We start from the raw sequence: 27,769 nt of genomic DNA, 5'->3' as shown, positions 1-27,769 counted from the left end.
CAGCCCACATTACAGCCTTTTGATTGAATTTGTTATTCTAACATTTAACAATACAGGACATAATCGATTAATGTATGTGGGTCTAGATACAGCATTAAAGTCATGAAGTTATTTTGAGAAGTGATGGCCTATTTCAATGGCAAGATAAAAAAAAAAGAATCAACAGAAGATTACGGAAGCTGTGATGTGCTCCTCAGAATGATGTGCGCCACAGGATGATGTGCGCCGCAGGATGATGTGCACTGCAAGATGATGTGCGCAGCAGGATGAAGTGCGCCGCAGGATGATATGCGCAGCAGGATCAAGTGCGCCGCAGGATAATGTGCGCAGCAGGATCAAGTGCGCAGCAGGATGAAGTGCGCTGCAGGAACATGTGCGCTGCAGGATGATGTCCTGAAAGGGTTCAGTTTTACCCCGTTCCACACTAGAGGTCTGGAAATGTATAGATTCTTAGATGCATCACGATGTGGACTCTGCATCGATGAAGAGACTGAACTCAATGACTCATGTTTTCCAGTGACAGTGAAGATACATTGACACTTACATCTCGCTCTGTACGCCAGGGCAGGATCAGCGGTGGCTTTGCGCACGCGCGATTCAGTTGCAGTCTGGAGCACGCGGAGCGTGAGTTTCCTCTCTGCACTGACTGCAGCTGGGACTGCTGCGCAAGGCTACTGGGAGACTGACCGCCTGTGAGTGCGTTGGGACAGTGGAGGGGCTCACGGCAGCACCCGCTGCTCGTTGAGGACAGTCACTGCAGAACGATACGTGCTTTCACGTCAGTCTGCAAAACACCAGAAAGTCTCCAATATCACCAGAAAAAGTCGCTAGATTTGTTGCTAGTAGCTTTTGACAAATCAGAAATTTAATAAATATAGGAGGAATTTTTTCATACATACAACTTTGTGTCGACCTGTATTCAGTTTACTATCATAGAACAGCTCATATTCACATTCATGAATGTGAAACCAGGAAGCTCTTCAGTACAAGATTTCATGTCAAATTTTCAATTTGTCATCGTTTCAATTAAATCTTCTTTCTGCCTCCACTTTGCACAACATCAAGCAGCTATTTGAGTCTGCACACTGCACTATTTCACATGAACTAGGGAATTTACTCCTGACTAACTCTCTTTCTCAATATTCAGTGATTTGCGACATCCACCCATCCATCTTTTATCTATACTGCTTATCCTTTTTGAAGGTCAAGGTAAGACCATCGCTGAACTGGGATTCAAACCGGTAACTTTCTTGCTCTGAGGCGGCAGTGTTAACCCACAAAATACACTGATGGGATGTACATTAAATCATGATAAATTCGTAAAGACATTCAGTGGAGTGTGCACCTCCGCCAAGGCCCAACAGTCACCTGATAAATCCGAATAAATAACCAAAAACACGATCACACAATCCTCTGCTTTAATAGCTTTGCATTTATACCACAAACAACAGTAGCAAACACATTATGAGTGGAAGTAGGTATAAAATGAGCATGAATGGTATCTACAAAGATAAAGAGCAACTAGAGTAAAACTGCCAAATGGATGAGGCCAGACAAAAGAGTTGTTTCCACATATTACAGATGCACTGCTGTTGTTTCAAGCCCTTTAGGAAGAGTTTAACAATCCCTGAACCTGTTTGGAAAACGGTTCAATTCAAGTTCCCCAAGCATGGCTGGTCCCTGGTCTTCACGGGACACACTCTGCACCGTAATGAAGCCACATTGGATTATTGTTGTTGTCTTGATCAGCTGACTAAAGGTTCAGCTCTACTTGGTCCTGTTAGACTGCATCACGTCTATCTTGGGGCTACGTCTGGTTTTTCTGTCAAATGCCTGGATGTGCGCGTACAGTGTATGTGTCTTTACTCCAGTAGAGGTAGGTCTGTTTGAGTTCCCTCTGTGCTAGGAGTAGATGGACCAGTAGATAATGTTGAAGAGGATGTAGGATCCAGGAAAAAGGACCCGGGAGTACTTGTCGATGATGTGTGTGTCGATCCATGCGTTGCTGTAGCCAGCGGAGGCCACATGGCCGGTGACCTGGTCGGTCCCCATCGCCAGCTCCACAAGCATCCTCTCCCGTTTCACCCCGTTCTGTTCCGGCATGCCATAGTTTCCTGTATTGTTGACGTCAATCTCACTGTAGCCCACAGACATCATGCCAGGGTGGTTCATCCCACACGTACACAGCAGCTGCAAGAAGACAACGTATACATTCATGACTTTCAGTCTAAAAGACTACATGCCTGAAAGAAATCTCTAATGTAAACTGTCACCAAACTGATTTTATTAAATTATTTAGTAATGTTCAGGTTAACGTTTTGATAAAAAATATTTGAATAAATAGCATTTTTGTGATGACCACTGAAACACTGCATGCAAAGGCACACGGTATTGAAACTTATACAGTTTCCTCCAACAGCGGCTGAAGAAAGCTAATTACCTCCAGTAATATTCGATTCAGTAAATACACTAAATTACCATTCATTTTTTAATAACAACTCTCAAAGTAGCACAACTGTTCAGTCACCAGTCAAGCATGACTCTTGTCTTTGCTAGTTTAAATGTAAAAATACTGAAAAACTCAAATATAAAAAGTGTACTTATATAATATAAGTACACTTCCTTACAACTTTTTTTAAGCCACTTCATACTTTCACTCTGAAACATTTCAGAGGGAATTATTATAGTTTCTACTCCTTTATATTTATTTGGCAGCTTTAATTAAACCCTTTTGGCTTAATGTCTTTCAAAAATGAGTTAATTTAGTTCAGATGTTAAAAACCTTTGCCTCTGTTCTAAACAGTTCTCAAATACTTTATTTTCAGTGGATGTTCAGATTATGCAGTATTTCAGTACAACTAAAAGATTAAAACAACAAGCCATCAGAGTATATCTGGTGTCCTTATTTATACAACTGTTTATAAAGTATTTTTCTATAACTCAACCTGCTGCCAAAACAGCTATTTCAGTATAAATTATCTAACAATAACATAGTATGTTATTATGTAATATAATAATCTTTTACTTAAAATGTAAGCAACATTAAAATCTTAAAACTCTGGTTCTTTTAAACTGTGACCTCATACGTCTTCATCTACTTGATATGTGTGAGTATGGGGGTGAGTGATTGGTACCAACCCTCTCTCGGAGTTTCCTCTCCTTACGCTCTTCCAGAGTGGACAGGTAGTTAACTGCAGCATACTCTATCACAGACAGGAAGACAAAGACAAAGCTGACCCAGAGGTAAATGTCCACAGCTTTGATGTAGGAGACCCTGGGCATGGAGGCGTTGACTCCAGTGATGATGGTGGACATGGTGAGCACTGTGGTTATACCTAGAGATTGTGAAATAACATGTGGTATTGATTAATTTACAGAATTTAAGATTTTTTTTAATTTATTTAGTTTTAGTCAGCTATTGGTTTCCATTTAAGTAGTCAGAAACATTGTGTCCACATCAGCTCAACAGCTACAACCTAACTGACCGCCACGCAGATTATCAACAAGGTGGCCAAGCCCCGCTCACCCAGTGGCACTCTGGCAGGGACGGCCCTGCGGTCGATCCAGAAGGACACCCAGGACAGCATGACCATCAGAGTGGCGGGGAAGTAGGTCTGCAGCAGGAAAAAGAAGATGTGCCGCCGCAGGGTGAAGTTGATGTAGAGACGGTTGTACCAGCCTGGGGAGGAGAGGAAGTTAGAAGCTGTTCAGGCCCTTGGAGAGGAGAGAATTATATTCCAAAGCAGCTCTGCAGGTGCTGTGAGTACCTGTGCTGCTGTAGAAGGCCAGCCTGGAGGTGGTGTGGAACTCCTGGATGAGGAACTGTGAGAGAGAAATTCTCTCGTCTGTGTTCAATGAGCGGTTACCTTCTTTCCAGTACAGCATCAGGTCATCATCTGTATACGCATCTGATAACACACAGAGCTTCTATCATCTATGGCACAAATTTTACATTTGTAACATTCAAGCAAAGACTGCATAATACACCATTTCAAGTCTTTAATACAACAGTTGGATGTTCAAGTGTAAATGTCTTTTCCTTAATCTAGCATGTTCATAGTTGAATCAGGCCAGAAAGGGAAATAAACCACAGCTTGTGTTTAACTGAGAGGAAAAGCCACATCACCCATGATCACATCCGTTACTTACAGCTCTCTATCTCCAAAGAGCATGTTTGTGTGTCAAGAGGAAAGCGGCTCAGGTCCATGCTGCACATGGATGTGACCGTCACTCTGTAATGACAAAACAATAATAATAACTTCACTTAGGCTCTTTTCAGACCTTTTAATAACATCTGACCTGAGGGATCCAATCATCAAGGAGAAACTATTCAATTTGTCCGTTCACACGTAAGTCACTTGTGTGACCAAATTATGTTATTTTTACTGAATTTTAGATGTGTCGGATGTCACTGTGTTTGACATCTGACATCAGTGTGTGTGTGTGTATATGTATTTGTACTTTTGACATTTTGGGAAAGTGATGATAGTTTGGAACATTAAGCAGATAATAGGGTTGTGATAGTTACACTTTAATATTACCAACCAAGATAAATACTGTAAATAGGGCCCAATGACTTTTCATTAGGAGCCTATAATGAATGTCTAACCCTAAGGATAGGCAAATAACAATGTGGGCCAGGGGTTTCAGCAGAGATTTGGCCTTGCAGTGCAGTAATGATAAATGATAATACATAATCCAGCTCCCAGGACGAGTGAGGGCTACGTGGTCTGCAAGCGAGGTCTGCAACTGTCATCCTCCCTCGCCAATCTGCCTTACCGGCACCACACAGATTAAACAACAGCCATTTGATGAATATACTCTATCAGTGTTCTCTCATACATTCAGTTTGTATTGGTCAGCTAGGAATGTACCACAATCTAAATCAAGATCAGGAGCTTTGATAGCCACAAAATCCCTACTGTGTTTTTCTACACACCATTGCCCCTAGTATTAATCAATTGTGTAAGATGTCCCTAATGTTGATGTCATCGTTTAAAATTGTGTTTGTGCCAGTCTGACCGAAAAGCAGCACAATACGCGCATGTTTTGCAACAGGATGCAGATGGCTGGCCAGCTGTTACTCTCTGCAGAGCTCTGTAATGTGGATTACAAAATCAACCATCTTGGCCCTGAGCCTTGCACTGCTCACCAGAATGACTAGGTCATGCTCTGTAGTATTAGAGGCCATAATTGGCAGAACTGTTATCCCCTTAAATTCCCATCTTGAACTGTCGCAGCTGCTGCCACTTTGTCTTGGAGGGACTGCTAATGGCGATTTCATCCCTGAGTGCCCACTAACATTATAACCGGAACACTGTAAGAACTATATACCGTATTTGTGCACTATCGAAGAAAAGAGAATTGTTCGAGTGGTTTTTGTATAAATTAAATTCATTTTCTTTGTTATGCCCAAGCTTCATTGGGTGTGTGGGCAATGGGTGGCTGCTGCGTCTTGCACGTGTCCACTGGAAGTGGCTAAGCTAGCGGATTTAGCTACATGATGGTTTCTCTGATGGTCCATGAATTCCCCTCTTGGGAAAATATAACTGAACGTTTATGACTTAAAACTTGGTGAAAATGACCTCGTTTCGAGTCAAATTTGAACGCCGGGGCTTGAGAATACTTGGATGACATCACACAAGTAGAATGTCTGAGGTATAGTTACTTAAAATTCGGATTGGATTGGGCTGCTACAGAGTTTTTTTCTGAGACTCCAGAAGTGTTTTGTGGACTCAAACACTTCACCCACCCCTCCATCTAATTTGTCAGTGAACTATCCCTTTCATCTGCGTGAGAGCCTGTCAGAAGTTCATCCAACAAGTGGTCGGTAGCATCTGATTTCTCCTCAAGGCTCCCGTGCACTTAATGAAAAATAATTAAGTAACAGCATCAATCTATGAAGTAAAATATAGATCCAGCTTCTGTGTTTACACATCCTTGTTGTGATGATGAATGTGAATATGCATCACACATCTGTTTTTTGCATATCTCTTTTCATATGACATGTTTTCCGCCATCTGTCTTGGTACGCTCGATACAGGAGACATCAATGAGGAGTATGTTTATCTATTCATTTATTTCTTGAGGTTATTGTGCAGAGAAAAATTTACCAAACCTGTCAACCCCTGTTGAGGGGGCTCTGGGAAACTACCAAAGTCACTGCTGTCAAGAAATGGACACAAAACATAGTCCCACTAGCAGCAGATCCATCTCGCACTTAAAAAGAAAGCAAATGTTTTTCCGCAAAGTCTGTAATATTCCTATTAAATTTGTGCTGACTTAACAACTGATCTCTGTGGTTTCATACATGCTGAGGGCTGAGTCCTCCTGTCAATAGGAATTACCTGAGGCTGTACAGGACTTTGCCATCGGGGTAAACTCGCAGCATCACATTTTCAGTGGTGGTGTCGTGTGTGAAGGACTTCTTTGAGTGGACAAAAAACATGTCTGGCACCCAGATTTTCTTCACTAGTCGCCCATCAAAAGTCATGCTCTGGTTTTTATTGCTCCTGAAGGACAGGCGTTCATCTTTCCAGTAGTGTCTGAGGTACAGGGTCATTGTGAAGTCCTGAAACAAAAATACATGTGTGCTTCAGTTTGTTGCTGACGGGCCACAGAGCAGTAAACGTCTAACTCACAGCTCGGTCCAGACATACCATATCAACCTCCGAAATTGCGTCCAGGCTTTCAACCTGCACGTCCACTCCAACTGGGACTGCAGGGCCTAGAGAAAGATGCATCAACATACATTTATACGGTAGCTCACGTGGATATTATTCTAAAATACATCAATGGATAGAGAAGGTGCAGATGTAACCTCATCATCTCATCTCATTTTCGTCCGCTTATCCGGGGTCGGGTCGCGGGGGGAGCAGCTCAAGCAGGGGGCCCCAGACTTCCCTTTCCCGGGCCACATTGACCAACTCTGACGGGGGGATCCCGAGGCGTTCCCAGGCCAGTGTTGAGATATAATCTCTCCACCTAGTTCTGGGTCTTCCCCGAGGTCTCCTCCCCACTGGACGTGCCTGAAACACCTCCCAAGGAAGGCGCCCAGTAGGCATCCTTACCAGATGCCCGAACCACCTCAGCTGACTCCTTTCTAAGTAAAGGAGCAGCGGCTCTAATCCGAGTTCCTCACGGATAGCTGAGCTTCTCACCCTATCCCTAAGGGAGACGCCAGCCACCCTTCTGAGAAAACTCATCTCGGCCGCTTGTACCCGCGATCTCGTCCTTTCGGTCATCACCCAGCCCTCATGACCATAGGTGAGGATAGGAACGAAGATCGACCGGTAGATCGAGAGCTTTGCCTTGCGGCTCAGCTCTCTTTTCGTTACAACGGTGCGGTAAAGCGAACGCAATACCGCCCCCGCTGCTCCGATTCTCTGGCCAATCTCACGCTCCATAGTACCCTCACTCGCGAACAAGACCCCAAGGTACTTGAACTCCTTCACTTGGGCTAAGGACTCATTTCCTACCCGGAGTAAGCAATCCATCGGTTTCCTGCTAAGAGTCATGGCCTCAGATTTAGCGGTGCTGATCCTCATCCCAGCCGCTTCACACTCGGCCGCCAGCCGATCCAGTGAGTGCTGAAGGTCACAGGCCGATGATCCAATGAGGACCACGTCATCTGCAAAAAGCAGTGACGAGATCCTCAGACCACCGAACTGCAACCCCTCCCCACCACGACTACGCCTCGATATCCTGTCCATGTATATCACAAACAGGATTGGTGACAAGGCGCAGCCCTGGCGGAGACCAGCATCCACTGAGAACGAAACTGACTGGCTGCCGAGGAGGCGAACACAGATCTTGCTTTGGGAGTACAGGGATTGGATGGCCCTGAGGATAGACCCCCTACCCCATACTCCCGCAGCACCTCCCACAGTTTCTCCCGGGGGACCCGGTCATACGCCTTCTCCAGATCCACAAAACACATGTAGACCGGATGGGCATACTCCCAGGCCCCCTCCAGGATCCTTGCGAGAGTGAAGAGCTGGTCCGTAGTTCCACGTCCGGGGCGAAAACCGCATTGTTCCTCTTCAATCTGAGGTTCGACGATCGGCCGAACCCTCCTTTCCAGCACCTTGGAGTAGACTTTACCAGGGAGGCTGAGAAGTGTGATGCCCCTGTAATTGGCACACACTCTCTGGTCCCCCTTTTTGAACAGGGGAACCACCACCCCGGGTTACCAATCCTTTGGCACTTTCCCCGACTCCCACGCGATGTTGAATAGGCGTGTCAACCATGACAGCCCCTCAACACCCAGAGCCTTTAGCATTTCTGGCTGGATCTCATCAATCCCTGGGGCCTTGCCACTGCGGAGATGTTTGACCACCTCAGTGACCTCCACCAGGGAAATTGACGATGAAACACCATCAACCTCGAGCTCTTCCTCCAACATAGAGGGCGTGTTATTCGGATTCAGGAGTTCCGCAAAGTGTTCCTTCCAACGTCCGACGACCTCCTCAGTTGAGGTCAACAGAGTCCCATCCTTACTGTACACAGCATGGATGGTTCCCCGTTTCCCCCTCCTGAGGTGCCGGATAGTCTTCCAGAAACACTTTGGTGCCGACCGAAAGTCCTTCTCCATGGCCTCTCCGAACTTCTCCCACACCTGCTGCTTAGCCTCCGACACGGCAGCAGCTGCAGCCCTTCGGGCCTGTCGGTACCCTGCAACCGAGTCAAGAGTCCTCCAGGATATCATATCCCGGAAGGCCTCCTTCTTCAATCGGACGGCTTCCCTGACCACCGGTGTCCACCACGGTGTCCGAGGGTTACCGCCCCTTGAGGAGCCTAAGACCCTGAGGCCACAGCTAGCCGCCGCAGCTTCAGCAATGGAGGATTTGAACACCGCCCACTCCTGCTCAATGCCCCCAACCTCCACAGGAATGCCAGAAAAACTCCGCCGGAGGTGTGAGTTGAAGATACCTAGGACGGGGGCCTCCTACAGACGTTCCCAGTTCACCCGCACTACTCGTTTGGGCTTACCAGGTCTATCCGGAAATTTCCCCCACTCCCTGATCCAACTCACAACCAGATGGTGGTCGGTTGACAGTTCCGCCCCTCTCTTTACCCGAGTTACCAGATGTAACCCAACTGCCTAATTCAGAACTATCTGGATTATCTGTTTATTTAGAGGTCATGGTTCTTTTTTAAGCTAAACCCTTTGCATCCAACAATAACTTCTGCTGTCTTTTATCCAAATCCCCCTAAAAGCAGTTGGGTGCAGATTTCTCAAAACAAATGGCACAGAGAGAATACTCTAATCCTAATTGACTGTAGAGTGCATTATAGTAGAAGTTTTTTTTTTTTCTGTATTTGTACTGTTGCAAACACTCTTTATTAGCATACAACTTGGACTGTAGTAGTGAGTCTCATTCAGCTTTCTGTTTTAGTGATGGCAGAAAACCTTCTTTGGTTTTTATGAATTAAACCCTGCTCCCATGACCTGTTATTCATATTTCAGAAAAAAAGTTAGGTTTAGTGTTGGACAGCTATAAAACTCTGTTGAATGTAAAATACTATCCCCGAATAAGTCAATTTTGTTTAGTATTTAGTAAACTTTTTCTGAGTTTTCACCTAAAATGCACACTGTACTCCCATTTCTCATCTTTGAGATGTTTATAAACCTTGACTGTGGTCAACTAGTTGAAATTCAACCGGTTCAACATGATTTGATAATACACACACCATCTGTCTATATAAGCTCTCACAAATCCATTATCTAACAACCAGTTACTCGCATTGTTCACACCTACCATTGATTTAGAGTCTCCAGTTAACCTAACCCCTCTGCACGTCTTTGGTCTATTGCAGGTTGCACTAGCCACTCCTGAAAATAGATATGTGCGGTCGAAGGAACTGAGAGAGCAGATTGTGTCCACCTCAGTAACAGAGGTGAACAAGAGCTCCAGAGATCCTGTGTGCAAGATGTTGACTCGATTTTAAAGAAACTTAATTCTCTCTATCCACACTATGCACTTTAAGATAAAAGACAGTTAGCATTTCACACGGAAACCTTCATTAACTAATCAGACTAAATTTCCTGTTTAACAGCAGTAAAGACTTATCAAAGTCTGATGGGTGAAGGCATTGACTGGGGCTTTCAGCCTCGCTAATGTGGCAGATTAAGATTGGAGTTATCGAAACCCAAAGCTACAGATGGCTGCTGCTTGGTAATTAATCAATGGTCCACGGCAGAGTGAGTCAGAGATAATCCTACTCTGGTTACGTCATCTCTACAAACCAGTGCTGGACACTGTGTATGCAATGAATACAACATCTTTAGACAAGAATGTAGATCAAATCGTAAAGGTTGGGGTTTAGTGTAAGGTCTAAAAGAATAATAGATTATCGGTAATAACTTGTTTGGACACTGAATTAAAAGAAAGCATATTTCGATTGAATATGAAGTCAAATTGCTGCCTGCACGACAATGGATTGAAACTGAAAGATGAAGCTCCTTACCTCCAAATCCTGGTCGCATCGTAAAGTCGTGGTCGTCTATCCTCAGCAGCTGCTCAGACTTTTTTTCCACGGCTTTAGTCATATCTGGACTCCTCTTGAATATGGAGCTGGTGGGAAACAACTATTTGAGAGTACATCTCTGAACCATTATATACAGTTCATTTAAGATTGTTTATTTAACATATTTAACGCTTTATGCTATTTTACTCAGGTTGATCCCATCTTTACAAAGCACAAGTGCTCATCCTTTTATATGTCAGCTACTAATGCTGGGCAATAACTCAATATCAATATGTAAGCAGTTAAAAATCACAATCTTCACTCAGTAGCCAAAATCGGTCTTTACACTTAAAAATAAGAAATTTACATTTATCATGATAATTATTGATATGGACTGAACATTTTTTCTATCTTTATGAAAGTTCTGGCCATATCGTCCACCCCTTGGCCCTTGAAACTCCTTCATGTCGTCTTTTTGACATGGATTCAATTTGAATGGAAAATTGAAATTAAAGTTTTTCAAACTGGGCAATGTTCAACTGTTTAGTTTTGCTGTGTTTGCACAATAGTTTCTTTTTTGTGTGTATCAGATGTGTCTGGCGAGTTCAAACGAAAATGTGGTTATATGGATGAAGCCTGAGATGGTCACATTTACACACCCCTAACATCAGCATGGTGGTTTTGTCAGTGTTTGCATGTTAGCATGCTAATGTTGGCCTCTAGCTCATGTTCATCTGTACCAGCATCTGTAGACTGTTTTTCAAAGTCTGGGTCATAATTAAATTCAGAATTCGGCCTTAGTTCTTTGAGGTAGATTACCTCACATTCTCGCAGACTACCTACATCTGGCGGAAGTAGCTATTGCAGACGTTGGACAACCCAAACATCTCTTGCTGTCACTGCCACCAAAGCAATGTGAGGCAGTGCCTTGGTATACAAAACATAAAACTTATGTATACTAATTTGATCTTAAATCATACAATTTATTTTTTCCCCCCAATTTTCCTACATAATTTATACAGCAACCTAACCCTACGAGAACTTCATAAGTCTGAAGGAGGATAAGAATGGATTATATTGGGCTTAGTAGGATACCCAGAAGCGGCCAATCCTCCTCCTCTCGAGATACTGCACACAATAGTGTGATTAAAATGTGATCATGTTCCTTTAAGTCCAGTCAAGCTGCTTTAATCTTCACTATACTCTTTTGTGTCATCTCTGTTTTCGTTCTAATTGGACTAAAGAAAAAAAACACACACGTCATACCTGCCAGTCTTGCGACCCCATCCTTGCATTAGGGACACTTCTCTTTTCGATCTGAAAGGGGGGAAAAACACATTTTGTAATTTCACAAAATATTATGCAATGTTTAAACAGCACTCAAGATAAGTTGAGTAAATCTTTGTGTGTAATCTTTAAAAAGTGGGCACAGCGAAAAACAGACTTTAGAAGTGTTTTAATTTTTTGCATAAACTGCTAATATACAACTGTTAATATAAGAGCAGAAATCCCATTAAATCAAATTCACTCAAGGTGAGTCTGTTTCAACACCTGAAGGTTGAGTGATGCGTGGATGAGGATTGGATTTGAGTGTGTGCTTTAAACACGTTAAGCCTTAGGAAACAAGATAATCTCCAGTCTCTGCCCAGATGTCTGTAGGATATTAGATAACATTATTAGCATCATTGTTTAGGTTTGTATAACCAATCACATGGAGAGTTTCAGTATTGAGTCACCACACAGCTGCACTGAGCTCCAGGCGACATGAGAGGGAAAATAACTTTGCGAAATGCCTTTCGCTGATGATGCAACGCTAAGCATCTAAAACACACCTGTTTATTCTGAAAGGCTGAAAAAAACATGTGTTAATTGTGTGAAAATAACTGAAAATCAAACAAAATCGAACAAAAACTAATTCAATTGAAAAAACCTCAAAGGACCCTGAGCATGAGGTCACAGGAGTTGCTTGGATAATAGCTCATATCCTACGCATGTAAGCAGTTGTTTCATTGTAAAATAGTTTTTTAACTGCACAACTCAGACAACAGGGTCAGAATCATTTGTTATTGATTTTCCATGTGATAGAAGCTTGTTGAATCAGCAAATGTTAATTCAAAGACCCAATCAGCAATACTTTGTGAGTGTCAATGTTTTGGTTTCCGAACATCTCTGTGTCTGCCTGTCATGTCTAAAATGCTGCCCCGGAGCTTCCAAATTATAATGGGGCCAGCAGTGTTTTCAAACGTCTCAGTTTAACCCGCTCTCAAACTCTGGAGTAGTAAGGAGCGTATCTGTAACAGAGTCTATGCTTTCTAGTATGGATGTACTCTCAGCTCTTAAAAAAAACTTTCATGTGGACTAGAATTGAAACAAAACTCTCAAATAGCTACACAATGTTTTGCCAGCATATTAGCATGTGTAACAGTCATTAATTGTGGCAAAATATGTGTCTGTATTTTTTACTATGAAGCTTTTACATAGTCAACATATCGAGAAACAACATGGATCAAAAACACAAGGGCTGCCACATACGCTCACTACATGATCCTTCATTAGGTGAGTGCTAATTACAAAGCATTAATACAAATCTCTGTCACATTTTTGTTAAGCATGAGGGTGATGCAACAACAGGATGTTTCCTTTCACTTCCAAGAACTGTGGTTCGTGAGTGGTCCTTCATAACAGATGTCATTTTGTTGAAGGTGAGTGATGATGGTAGGATTTAAAAGCCTTATTAAAATAGGAACAATAATCTCCAAACACCACGCAGCAGTGCCGAGGAAAAGGCTGTTAATTTAGCTCAGCTTATTAAAGGTGTGCAAAGTTCAATAGTCAAAAGACCTAAAATACACAATGCATTTAGAGGTCCTCCGTGTGCATTGTGAGGGGAAAGTATGCTTCAGAGGAGAAATATCTCAGCCACACATCCTCTAGCAATTGTGTTCAATAATATAGATGGTAAGTAGTTGATAAAAGAGGATGACATCACTTCCTGACCATTGGCTATCGCTGAAAATGCTTCTGACCAATGGGGATCTATATACAATAGCTTTGAGTGAGAAATAAAGCCGGAAAGAGTAATCAGAAAAACCGTTGGCAAGCGACACATTGGAAATTATAAATATTATTACATCACTCTTGTTTACTGTAATTCAATGTAATTCAATCTCACTGTTTTTCGTCCATCTATTATCCATTAGGTAAACCACTTATCAATTTAAACTCTCCAGCCAATCGCAGCTGACAGTTTGTAGGTACATTCTGGAGAGGTCACCAGTGTATTACAGGAATGACACCTAGGATTGTGGTAATGGTTTTTATAATTATGGTTATAAACCCATCAGTGTTGATTAAATAGCAAATGCACTCGTGCCAATCTCAACATCATTGGACATTTTGGTCAGTAAATGTGTAGTCAGGCACATTATCTTGAACCTGGTCTGTTAATGGAGCAGTATTTCTATGTGATTCCTAAGGGTGCATTTACGGCATTATCAAGGTAGATATATGTGCCTACATGTGCGGTGGCCCAATAAGCGCATTCCATCCTTAGTACAATCCTCTTGAACAATGCACCTGCCAAATCAACCTGTTTTCCTGCTGTTAAACCAGCCAAAGTGGATTTGGACACATCATAAGGGAACCTTCACCATGATCTTTACACCATGCTCTTAGACCATTAAAATGCACCAGAGTATATTTTCTTTCAGACTTGCACTGAAGTCCTGCTGACATTATTTCGGAGGAGCTGTTCGTGAGAACAAAAATGGCAGCATCGCTCCAGAGTTTTTCCTGCCCCCCCCCCCAGTAAAACCCCCCCCCAGTAAAACCTTCAGATTATGCCAGAATGAGAACGAGAACGCAGCAGGAGATTATCCAGAGGATTCACCGCCAGCGAGTGGGCCCGTTAATAGCATTTCAAACATGGAACAGACGCGAAACTCAAAACAACAAAAATAATACAAATATGACACAATGAAATAGGAGCCATAGGAGATATGGACGAAAATGCAAACTTGGAAAGACAACGAGATTCAAATATTTTTGTTGATGAGGGCAGACGCTGATGTCAATGTGCTGTAAACGAAAAACGCTTGATTTCCGCAGTGAAACTTATCTGGAACATCCTGCCTGTATTACTAGCCCTCACCTGAACACACAGATTTCTGGATTGTTGTGCTTCGTTGTTCCAATGGGAATGTCCGGACCCAATTGTGCTGACATTCTCCTTAACTCATTTCTGAAAATGGTATACGTTATCGATTGTATTAAATGGTTGTTTTGGCAGACTGATGGTGCATCTGTCCATCGCCTTTTCAGAGCGTGTTGACACCCAATGTTGAAGAATTACGAAGGCATATTGGAGAAGGTTCCCTCTTTGGAAGTGTACAGTTAGACCAGTCTCTTCTAAACTGCAATTGCAGGGTTGTTTGCCTTAACTCATCAGCTTGAATGCAGTGAAACTGGGAATTATTAAGCATCTGATAGAGTGGAGCACACGGAGAGGTCAAAAAGCTGATCAGCTGTCAGGGCACCGTCTGGTTTCCTTAATGGCCTTTGATCAACAAGTTGACTTGAGGACACTGGGTGTTTTTATGCAAGACTGAAGCTCAGAACATTCAAAGACACCAAGAAGTGCAGCTTCCTTCCCAGAAGTGTAACAAGTAGGAATCCCCCTTAGAGTTGTATAATTGTGTAAATAATCTGACAAATACAATTTTAAAAACTTGGCAGACAACAAAACAACAGACAACACTAGCCCCCCTGAAACACTAGCTCACCTGAAACAGTTTTCCCATAGGCCTCTCATGACGCGCAAATAATGACTGTTCACCCAACGAAAAAAAAACGCAACTAAATTAAAAGTTAAAGTATTATTGAAAAATGTCCTTAAGAGAGCACTGAGACCCCTGTCACTGATTTACAGAATTATATTGGATACCAAAGGGTCACCAGATAAATCTGATGGAACAATTTCAGTTATCCAATTTTATATGAATTATTTGACATATTATGCAATTGGAGTTTGAGAAATTAAATTTCCCAGATTATATAAATTTGTATTTGATTTTCTATGAACAGAAATACCTGTACAAACCATCCATAAAACCTTAGAAACAAGTAAATCCCAAGTTTTAACATGTCAGGTTAACTAAGCCATTCGGATCTAACATGCTATTTTTCAACTGTCTGAAAGGTTTGACACACGTTTTACATTTGTGGCTCACTAACAATGCTGTTAAATTGCTAGCCTTCCTTCCGCCCGGCTAACCTTTGCCGGAGCCACAACAATAGCAATAACTCAGAAAGCACATTAACTCACTCAGAGGACGTGTTACATAATCAGAGTAAGTGATTTTTCTCACCAGGCACACGTCACCTTCTGTTGCAGTCAGCTCAAACGGGAGCTTTGATTGGCGAGCATGCAGGCAAACTCTGCTCTGCTACATCTTATCAGTGAAGAAAAGACACTGACTGAGGGGACAGATCAAGTCTATGACGTGGTGTCAATGAAGTTCTTGGGCCGTTGTCCTTGAACTGGAAGGTGTTGGTGCACAGCTGATGCGGTACACTATGGTTTGATCGAAACTATAGTGTGATTCAAACAACAGCAGTCCTCCAGAAATAATAAATCTTTGGTTATTCTAGTTCATGTTGGAAAACAAATCAAAATGATGTAATATATATTTGGAGAGTCTGATCCCTGTTGTCACCAAGAGGCAACAAACATGACACTTTTATAAGGTTAGATTAAATCAGGAAACTACTACGTTTTACCTCTCATGTGAGTCATGTAAGTTTGAAATAAACAAGTGTCCTGTTACCTAATGCCAAACTAATAGGTACCAGTCTAACCATTAAAGTCAGTCTAACATTTGATCATATGCTCGGTTACAGTTTATTTGTAAAATTGCCACAAAAAAGGAGACAAATGTATCTATGCACATGCTCAAATGCATGTGTTGTAGGTGTGATCTAGTACTTCCACAAACAGCACTGCACCGTTTGTCTATGTTACCATTTGATGCACGGTAGCAATATTAGCATCTGGCTAATATTCATGTGCAATCCATAGACAGGTCACAAATACAGCTTCTGCACACTGACAACACAGCACAAAGCCCAAAATGCATGACACACAAGCTAAATTAAAATAAATTATAAAATAGTCAGTGGTTGCAGAGTTGAGTAGCTTTAAACAGGTTTTTCAATTTGAACAGAGCTACAACTCTGTGAGTTGTCTCCTGAGCTGTGGCTTTCACACAGAAAGCTGAAAGACTACAGTAAAATCTATTTTAGAAGATATTTCTCATCTAAACAGATTTGAGAAAAGTGTAAAAAGCGCAGTAGATTATTTTTCTCAGGTATTTTGATGCTGAATAAGCTTCTCATCCAAAAGGAATCCAGTGGTCTGACACCTGCATGTCATACAAATGTAGGGAATACACAAATGCCTTGGCAACATGATCTGAACATTAATATTGGTTAAGCAATATAATGCTAAATGTGTATTTACTCATGTTATAACCATGTTGTATTACGGAGGAATTGAACCTCTGACTGGTCATCCAGTCCATATCTGTACCCAGATACATATCACATCTTTATTAGCAGATATTTCTCCAGATATTACTTGCAGACAGAAGCTTTACGGAGCCAATGTCAAAGCGATGCAATCCCTAAATCTGAATAAATGACATTACATCATCAAAACAGTTTACAGACGACAGAAGAGAGGCTGTCCTCCTGCTGACATATAACCAAATGTCACAGTGTCATGTACTAATTTCATAACCGAACTCCGGGAAGTTACGAATGGATAAATCTGAAAATTCTGTTTTCCAGTGACAAATATCCTGCCAAAGCAGTCATGAGGGCCGAGAGTCCCAACTGAAGGTTTGCTCACCAGCTTTCAACCATATTGGTCTTCACTCTCTCAGCTTTCACAGACAAATGGAGGAACATGTTGGGATTTTAGAAATTTTTCTCACAATGAGGGATAAGATGGTGTTAAAGCAGGCAGGGGCTCGTCTCAGGACAGACCATATTGGTTGAGGACTCCCAAGGCAACTAGGAATAGAGTTCAACTGCTGTTCCCATCTGTCTCCAGAGTTCAACTGCTTATGTCTTTCTTTCTCACCCATATCAAACACAGATCAGCTTGTAAGCTAACCTTAAATAAAGATGTATTTTTGGAATGCTGATAATTGTAAAAACAAACTGGAATAATTCATTTATCATACCCCTAACACTAATACTTGTTATTAGGGCCTATCTGTATAGTAAAGAGACATTACAATGCCATGGCACCTCGTTTAGTGTGTATTTAAAGATTTTACGCAGTCTTTAAATAATTTAAATGACAATTTTCAGCTTTGCTTGCATGGCATCAAAAGTTGGCCATGCCTCAAAAGCAAGTACAGTTTGCAATGCTCAAGAATAATCTGTCTCTATGGCTGAATTTCTTTCTTTCTTTCTTTCTTTCTTTCTTTCTTTCGCATGTCTTGATGGGTTATATAATGAAGAAGGATCCGCCACTCACCATGACCCAAACACAAATTTGATATCAAAGAATAATGTTATAGTGTAAGAAATAGCTCTAATTCCCGGCCCCCTGTCCCCCCCTTTTGGTAGAAGTGTAAATATTTATATTTTTAATTGATTGAAAAGACTATTATCATTGTCACGCATAGCATCAAAAGTCAGCCAAGCCTTCACCCCTGCGGTTGTGAACTCACTTGCAGTGTCTGTGTGGCTGCGGTGTCGGTCCCCTCGGACGCGTCAGCCCGGACACACCAAGCATCCACAGCAGCAGCAGCAGGTTGATTAGCACGACATCCGTGTGCATGGTGCCCTCCGTCCCGAGCCTCTCCAAACAGTGTCACAGCTGCCGGCGGCTCCAGGTGCTTGCTGCTGCTGCGCACAGGAAGCGCGCTCCGCACATGTTCCGCGCCGTAAACATAGTGAGAAACTATACATAGAAGCCACGGTATTTAATCTAACAGAGGAGGAGGGTACGCGGTTTCGCCTAAACCTGCAAATCCTCCGTGTCAGATGGCTCGGATTTGCGCTCTCTGCGCTATGAGGATAGGAGCGCACGGTTTTTTCCCCCGCCTGGCATGAGTGGAGTCCTTCACCTCCAGTTACACAGGTTAAATACTGACCGCTGTGCAGCATCTAATCTACACACACAGTCCAACATCCAGGATAAGAGAGGATGAGGGGGGAAACATGTCATGACGCAACATATGGCTTTATTTAATTGCAATCCTCCAAATATGTATCAGGACGATGGCTGGTCCTGAACCCGGAGAAAGTGCTGCTGATGATAAATGATGATTTGGCACATTTGGCTGAATAATACTGATTTGATTGTTTTGATGCATTTGCAATGATGATGTATAATCTGTATCACACTATAGATAGGGAGCTTTGCAAGAGCATGTTAATCCAATGTGAGTGTGCATGTAGACTTTGAACTATGGGTGATGGAGCCACAAGCTGAATGCAGGCATGTCACCTCGGTCATACACACTCTCACAATGATAGGTTGTGTTGTTGTAATTTTAGATACAACATAAGTGTTGAAGCTGCTGCTTTATGTCAAGAGAGATTTCACTGACAGAAATCCTGGACAAAGAAAGAAGGATACCTTGCATACTATTTTGTTGGTTTCAATAAAATGTTTACTACAACAATGGCAGGCGAGAATAAAGAACGTCTACCCGATGGAACACAAATTACCAGCAAACCTAATTTAAAGTCTGTTGTATTTTTGGAAACATGTGTGTTTGAGATTGAGTATTTAAAACCACCATGATGATAGAGCTCTACTGTTTCATCTTTTTCTTTATGACTTTTTTGTTTTGTCATCACTTATTTTCCTCTGGGATTGCACTCTGACTTCTGTAAATGTGAAATGCAAAGACATATTAATTACATGATCAACTACAGTGCTGTCATGCTTCTCTTCATGTTTGCTACATGAACAGAAGATATACTACATAATACTACTATATGCATATCATGGTGTGTGTATGGCGTATGTGTCCGCTGAAATATAACAAGAAAAGTCCCTGCTGAAAGAGTGGGTCAGTGATGTGTGTGAAAAACATTTAAGCCAGGGGAGAAAGAAAAAATATAGTCACAACATAAAGGCATGACAAAATCACACAATTATCATGGTAAATAAAAAAACTGACATAATAGAGTTAGAGTTTATTCAAACTTAGTAAGTATCATGAGATACAAAGATGTGGTCAGGGAGTAAAGAGTAAAACCCACCAAGCTTATTCAATGCTTTGAGCTTGTTGAGTATTTAAGGCACTGATCAGTTACCCCAAATTTAAGGCACTGATCAGTTACCTCAAATCCACATCAAAGTGAAATCTGAGCTGTTGTCAGCTCTGATGAAGTTCCCATCCACTCAGTGATTCCAATACAACATCTGTTGGGATACCACTGTCAGCTCTGTCAGTCCCAATGGCTTGTCCTTGACAGTAATAGGACAAAGAACGACTCCAACAGAGGAAAGTAAAATGACACCAAAAAGCCCGTAGGGGAATTTGGGGCCTTTATCAATCCTCAAAAGGAAAAGTTTATGACACATAAAAAGCAGGAGTTGTGAGTTTTGTTTCTTTGTGCTTATCTTTGAGGAATAAGCGGGAGTAGAGAAAAGAGAGTAAGAAAATAGGTTGAAAGTGTATAATTCAGAGAGTTGTAGATTGTTCAATAAAGCCAAAGTGATAAAATGGACTGCTCATCTCTCTTAACTTTCATAATGAGGATTGAGATATCACATCCACAAAGGTTTACAGATTAACATCTGTTTGCTAAATTAATGACTGGATGTATTGAAAGCTGCAGCACTGAAAAATAGTCATGATAGCAGCTCTGATGCTCATGGAGAACCATGCTGAGGCTGCAAAATCACCAAAACTGCATGTCAACCTGTTCTGGTCTCACTGGCAGGTCTCATAGTGGACTTCAATATGCCGACACATGTTTACAGGCATTTTGACTTCCATCTATTGCAAAGTGTGGGAGTAGAAATAGAGCTAATGGACATTCAGATTCAGATTCAACTCTATTATGCCCAGCAGGGCAATTCCTTACAATGGTCTTACCCATTCATGATAATTTTTGCTGGACTCCAATGATCTTGTGGCAGACCTTAGGTTTATATTAGATTCCCAGGAAGACTCTGAAAAACTTGTTCATGTTTTATTTCCAGTCGGCTAGACTACTGTAATGCACTGCTCATGGGAACCTGTGAATAGCATCTGGAACAGCTGCAGCAACTCCAGAACGCAGATGCCGGAGTTTTAACTATAGAAAAGGGAAATATGATTATACAACTGTGCTGAAGTTGTTACTATGGCTTCGCGTAACTTTTAGAAGTGATTTAAAAATGTTGATACTCGTTTTAAACTGGAAAGATAATTAACTGAAAAATGTAAATTCACTCATTATCTAGATACTCACCACTATGGTGAAGTGTTTGAGTCCACAAAACACTTCTGCAGTCTCAGGGGGTAAACTTTGTTAGAGAAGACTCCAATATAATTGAAGTATTGGTGACTCCTTCTTCAGACATAATAAAACAACAGAAAAAAACTTATACGTTCATATACGACTCAAAACAAGGTCATTTACACCAAGTTTATAGCCTAAAGGTCCCCGTATATCTTCCTATGAGGTGTGTTTACTGTTGGACGTGCTTACGTCTGCTAGTTTAGACACTTCTGTTGGACATTTAGGCTAAAAACAAGGTGTAAATGATCTTGATTCAAAAGTGCTTTTTTGTATTTTTGAAATCCTTGAAATCAGAGTACAGGAACAGAAGCTCAGGGCTGTGGTATAGGATTACATAGGTACTCATACAACTGTGAATAACATCCAAGTTATTCGATTTTTCTATTTTGTACACAATTACCTTTAACAGGCTTCTCTATTTGTTAACACTGGAGCAAAGGGTGTAGGGATGAGATGTTCTCCCAGCAATCTGAGCACAACCAACCCAGAACCGCCAACTAAATAAATGAGAGAAAAATGTGTAATGGTCATATAAATTCACAACTCAAATATCTCAGCATGTGTCCCCTCCCCAAAGTCAGCCATCACAGTGACGTTGACCAAGCATGACAACTTTGCTTGGAACTGAGGTGGAAATGGAACAGAACAGAAACCGAAGTTTTCTTGATGATAGTTACTTTTAGTTTATTGATATTTGTTGGCGTCCAACTGTGGCATATTCTCATAGAACATTCGAGCTTTGTTGAAATGCTTCATTGTATGAAAGAAGAACTGAAGCACCGACCTCATCCTGAGGTCAAACTCTCCGTCCCCTCTGTTGGATAAACCTTCTCCTGGTGTACAGATCACACACTGGATACTCCTCCAGAGTCCTGAGTGAGAAGAATCCAATGAGGAGGCTACAGCGCCATTAAATATTTAAGTCCTCATATCAAAACAAGCTGAAACATGGCCCATGTTGTTAATCCACAGTGGGGATTAGGCCTGTTTTTAACAGTGCCTTTGAACAATGGATAGATAAACAGCATGTAACCTGAAATAGAGCTTGTGGCACCAAAACACGTCACAGGGTTTGATAGTGGTTTTACAGCATAGCACCACCTACTGCTGATTTATGAGAACCGTATCTTGAGGCATCATTACAGGTTGAATTAAGTCAACAACACACATGTGATGGTTCATCACAACAATACAGACAAATTGTTGGAGAAGTATTGTAAATAGAAAAATTGCATTGCACACTACAAAATGATTGTACAGAGATATACTTTCAGCTGTTATGTGTCCACAATAGAAACAGTTCTGAAAAACAGAAAAATAAAATTTTTGTTTGATATTATTCCATCAGATGTTTAATTTAATTCAACCTACATCAAACTGATCTGAATTCAGTGCAATGTGTTGTAAAGCTTAAAGGGAACTTGACTGGAGATATTTTTATAATATTAGTAACAATATTAGTATGAATTAATTTAATTAATTAATTAATACAACATTTTTCAAAACAAAGTTCTTCACAAGTACAACCACATTCAACTACATACAAATAAATACAAATACTGACATAAAAGAATACAAATATTTACCGTTGGACATAAATTTCAACACAGCTACAATTGCTATGATAAAATCTAGAATTTGAAACACTGTGCAAAAGCTATTGAAACTAACTTGCTTAATGGATTTAATTTGTAAATGTATATTTTATTTATATATGCAGTTATGTCCTATATTGTATCATTATTATGATTTACTTTTATAATTCAAGCAGTAACTTCAGCATATACAGATCTTTGTTAATATCTGTAATGGAATAGCAAACCGCTCTGGAGTTTATTTTTTCAAAAGAAAAATGTTACAACGCCGGATTACTGATGTCTGGGGTGAATCTGCCTCCTAGCACTTCGTCCATGAAAACAATAGAGGGCAGCAAAGGATAAACCCTGAGTGGGCCGTGTAGTGGAGTCATGCTATTGAGAGTGACAGTCTGCCATCTTGGAAAAAAAACATTTTTAATGACCAAATCAAGTGAACCATACAAGAGGCCATTTCTAATGTGATCTATATGTGTTAATCTCTAAAGTATGTATATGTGTGTCAGCAACGTGATGCTTTCAAGGCCTCTGTACTTTAAACCACACAGCACGAATAATTATCATAAATTCTTTGTTAGTTGCTAAGAGAAACTGACAGATTTGTCCGTCACACACATACACACACAGGCACACACAGGCACAGGCACACACACACACACACACACACACACACACACACACACACACACACACACACACACACACACACACACACACACACACACACACACACACACACACACACACACACACACACACACACACACACACACACACACACACACACACACACACACACACACACACACACACACACACACACACACACACACACACAGAATTAATCTGGATTTGGTGGGTGGAAGATTGCGGCACTTGATGGAGAGCCAACCTCATGACATTACATAAAGCTTTTTATCCGTCTCTCTTCATTAGAGATTCATCTGTACACACACCAACTGTCAGCTGATGGTCCAGATGTGTCAAAATCAAATACCATCATTTTTGAAGCAGCGTTACAGAAGCGTTAACTCATTATCACAGACCATGAGAAGCTGTTTGTGTTGGTGTTCATCATTTTTATTCGTTGACAGAGAAAAATGTGCTGGAAGAGTCACAGTGTGAAAAGACTGCACTGGGAACGAGGTGCATGAAACTGAGGAATAAGCCGATAAAACAAGTCAGATTAACTGAGATATTTGTTACTTCATGAGACCAAGTACAAGATTGATGTTTATACTCATACTTATAGTAATAAGTGTAAAAATGTTTAGCCACTGATCCATAATTGTGTTCTCGGCAGAATGTACAAGCCATTAAAGCAACTTCCGGACCATTATGATCCATTTAAATTTCTCCATTAATCTTGACTAAAAACCAGACTAAGTCATTCAGAATAAAAGTCTTTTGGAAATATGAAATCTAGTGAGATATAAATGACTGACATCAATTTCACATCAGGAGAGAGCTGGAGTCGGAAACTTTACATAAAGCCTGGGGGGAACAGCAGGGCTCTGTCCACAGCACTAAACTACACCTACCAGCTCCTCTAAATCTAATTAATAACTAGATTGACATTAAATTGAGGTGTACCTCCTCCAAGGCCCAATAGTCCTCACATTTAATATCACTAGATCATGATTTTTATTTGGATCTGCACCACACTCATGAATATCATTCCCTGATGCCACCTTTTTTTAAATAAAAATAAAAAATCCTTATTATCCTCTGCGTAATCAAGCAAAATATATAAAAGTGGTTTTGCATAGGCCTGCTCAGTAAAAGACAAATAAACATTTAATATGAACCAATATTAATAATATTATTTCATGGTGCAGCATCACTGACAGTATGGTTGCCGAATTGACCTTACCTTATTAGTGTTGGCCTCAATACAGACACTTATCTTTGAAGAACAGCAGACCAGGGCTCAGCTGGGCCTGTGGTAGAGGTTTACACAGGTGCTCATACAACTGGAATGACATCCAAGTTACTACTATTTCTATTTTGTACAGGATACACCTTTAACGGGCTTCTCTATTTGTTACCACTGGAGCAAAGACTGCAGGGATATGAGGGTGTCCCAGCAATCCAGAACCGCCAACTAAATAACGGAGAGAAAAAAATCTGTCCAATAATGGTTGTATAAATTCACACCTCAAATATGTCAGCATGTGTCCCCTCCCCAGAGTCAGCCACCACAGTGATGTTGTCAAAGCATAACAGCTTTGTTTGGAACCAAGGTGGAAATGCTGCACAAAACTGATGTGAAAATTTGACGTGATGTGATGATAGGCTGCATCTCCATCCAGCCAGCATACTAGTAAAAATCCCCTCCATCATAATACACCACCCACCCTGCACTTTAACCTGTGGCTTTCATCATTTAGGACTATTTAAGAGATATGCTGTGACGTTTGTGGTGAAATCCCTGGTGCACATCCAGATGCCAACACAGGTTACTGTGTTCTATCAGAATGTCTATGCTTAATGATAGAATAGCACTAATCAACTGGATCACCAACCTAACCTATTGAAGCCACTGGCATCCAGTACATGAGGGTTGTGACCACGCCCCAGTGATGAAACCCTCTGTGATCTTGGACCTGAACACAATCATCACTGATTTATCATGTGGGAGTGCAGTTGTCTGTTCTTATGTGCACCGAAGGCTCAACAAAGAGGCAGAGGCTTATAAAGGAAATGGGCAGAGACATTACTCTCCTTTCATCACTTCCATAACTGTGTGGGAAGTGTGGAATAGAGTAGTATCACATTGGTTATGATTCATACCATCAGCAAATGTCTACCCAGTGTGTGGACAATCTTTTTAGCATGCAATACTGTCAGAGAAAATAACTCACCAACAGCACCATGCCCAAACTTTCACCCTCTTCTCCATCCATCACGACATGAGAGAAGTCCCAACATCCCTGTGCACCCACGATTCTGGACATTCATTAAGCGAGGGGGAGGGAGGCCAGAGGTGAACAAGCATCAGACTACACCCTCAGCTCTACCCTATGGCTACTTCTTACCAAACCATGAAATGCACTAGCAGCTTGTTAGTGCAGCTTCCTGGAAGTGATGTCACTTCAAGCAACTCCACACAGGGGGATCCCATCAAAATCTGTATCACCGCTGACAAACTGTGCTTCAGTGCAGTTACAGTACGCTGTCACTTGTGCCCCCTCCGACAAGTCCAACAAAGGAATCTTAAGCCGACATCCCATCTCCCTTTGTCCTGATTTTTAAATCGTGGACATGTCTGTAGAAAGCGACTGCTGCAATCTGACCTGTTGGACTGTAGCTGGTTTGCAGAAGAATTCTCTGCCATCTTGGCCCTTGCAACAAGAGGATTTGCAATAAGTAGTTCTCTACCCCCTGACTGGGCAGTGAGTTCAAAGATCTGTCTCAGTGTGCTGAGGTAGAGCCCACAGGCAGTAAATCAAAAGCGAAGCTTGTCACAGGGCACAGCACACACACATAGAGCCTGGCAACTCACTGCAATGTCTCTTTGATGCCTCTCGGCGTGATTGATATCCACTCAGTACGGAACTCAATAAGCATACTTTTAAATAATTTTTTATTTACATGTTTGCTCTATGTTTGTTTGCAAGCTGTTTAAGGCACAATGATTCCCTGCACCTTTCGATAAGGGAAACAGTTAGATGCACCAAGTGTTTAAATAAAAGGTGTAGCTGTTAAACTCTTAACGCTAACGATAAATCTAATCTCCCCCAGTCAGAATTCTTGTCACCTCTCTCTTTCGAAGGAGGCAGCTGTTTGCATTGAAAAAGCTCGCTCTGATAATCCCACTGCCCTTCAAAGCCAAAACACATTTTCACTTCCTAAACATTTACAAAACAGACAGTCACACGGCTATAATAAGATCTAGAATATCATGAATACATAAACTTGACCCACCCATAAATTGTAAAATGTCTTTATTTCCTCCCACTTTACACAAATGAAGACAGAACACGCAGGATATGAGAGCTACCATCTTGTGCATTTGGAGTACAGCCCCCAGTGGGGATCACGGGATGGAGCCGGAGTAGCGAGGTCCCACCAGTATATGCACTCAACAAATTGTATGTCAGTCTCTCTTTTTATAGCATCAAATTACCAATTTATCAGAAAAATTCACACTTGACGAACAAGAGTGGGATTTTAGTACCTCATATCCTGCCCACTAACATAGAGGAGATGGGATTTTTTCCATTTATTACAGACACCAGGTGGAGATTAAGATGCTTTGGCTCCACTTTTGGGGAGCTGTCATCTCAACCATCTTCTTATGCATGGTCTATGGTCCTGCCAAGAAGGTAGCTAGTCTACCTTAGCAGAGTAGAAGTAAGCTTTCATGTTTAAATGTACTAAATTATTAATTAGAAAGGTTATCCTATTACCAGGGTCAGGGCCGGCCCTAGCACATTTGGCGCTCTAGGCAAGCTTCACTCCTGGCGCCCCCCCCACACACGAAAACTTATTATAAAATTATTTATTTCTTCGTTGAAGTTGCTTGGACACACACACTCTAACCATAAGCCTCAATGTGCTATCATGCTCTGACAACACCAAGGAGGTTCGTACCTCAATTTTTGCCTCATTTTACGCTAATGTTAGATAAAAAATGTTAATGTCAAGTATTGGTTGGAGATGTATGTTATGGGTCCAAAAATTGATACCACAGCAACAAAGTATATCTGTAGAATACAGCATGAATGCAGCAGCAGTAACGACACGGAGCATTCAGTTCCACATCCAGACTGCATCTTATTCAAATTAAACACAATTTCAATTACAAGCATTTCTTTGAGTGTAACTGCATTTTAAACTGCATAAAACACACGTTCAATTATTATGGTGTCTCTTTCCTCCAAACCTCTTAATATACATCATCACTCATAAAGAAATATAAACATTTACAATATAGACCTAATGAACATTAGCTTATAACTGGTCTTTATAAGTCACAATAACAATACATGAATTACAGAGTCTGTGTGGGTCGGAGCTGAACTACACACTGTAAATTAACAATATACTATCGCGACCCGCCTGCAAGACGACGTGCAGGTAAATTAAACACCTATACAGGTGAATGTAGCCCCGCCCACCTAGTGCGCGAGTGTCTCTCCTCACTGCCCAGCGGAGTTTCTAAG

General features: G+C 41.4%; 1 protein-coding gene across 1 annotated transcript; it reads right to left on the bottom strand.

Moving 5' to 3' along the window:
* Positions 1-942: 942 nt before the first annotated feature.
* On the bottom strand, positions 943-18,414 carry LOC133973517 (gamma-aminobutyric acid receptor subunit rho-1-like). The gene is made up of 10 exons (XM_062411434.1): positions 18,210-18,414; positions 11,737-11,787; positions 10,471-10,577; positions 6,660-6,727; positions 6,348-6,571; positions 4,150-4,232; positions 3,768-3,908; positions 3,527-3,679; positions 3,139-3,335; positions 943-2,190 (listed from the first exon to the last, which is right to left on the bottom strand). The coding sequence occupies exons 1-10, from the start codon at positions 18,317-18,319 to the stop codon at positions 1,903-1,905; spliced, it is 1,422 nt and encodes a 473-aa protein (XP_062267418.1). The 5' UTR covers positions 18,320-18,414; the 3' UTR covers positions 943-1,902.
* Positions 18,415-27,769: the final 9,355 nt, after the last annotated feature.

This window comes from Platichthys flesus, chromosome 18, assembly GCF_949316205.1.
Source record: "Platichthys flesus chromosome 18, fPlaFle2.1, whole genome shotgun sequence".
Classification (NCBI taxonomy): Eukaryota; Metazoa; Chordata; class Actinopteri; order Pleuronectiformes; family Pleuronectidae; genus Platichthys; species Platichthys flesus.
This window is presented reverse-complemented; position numbering and strand designations above follow the sequence as displayed.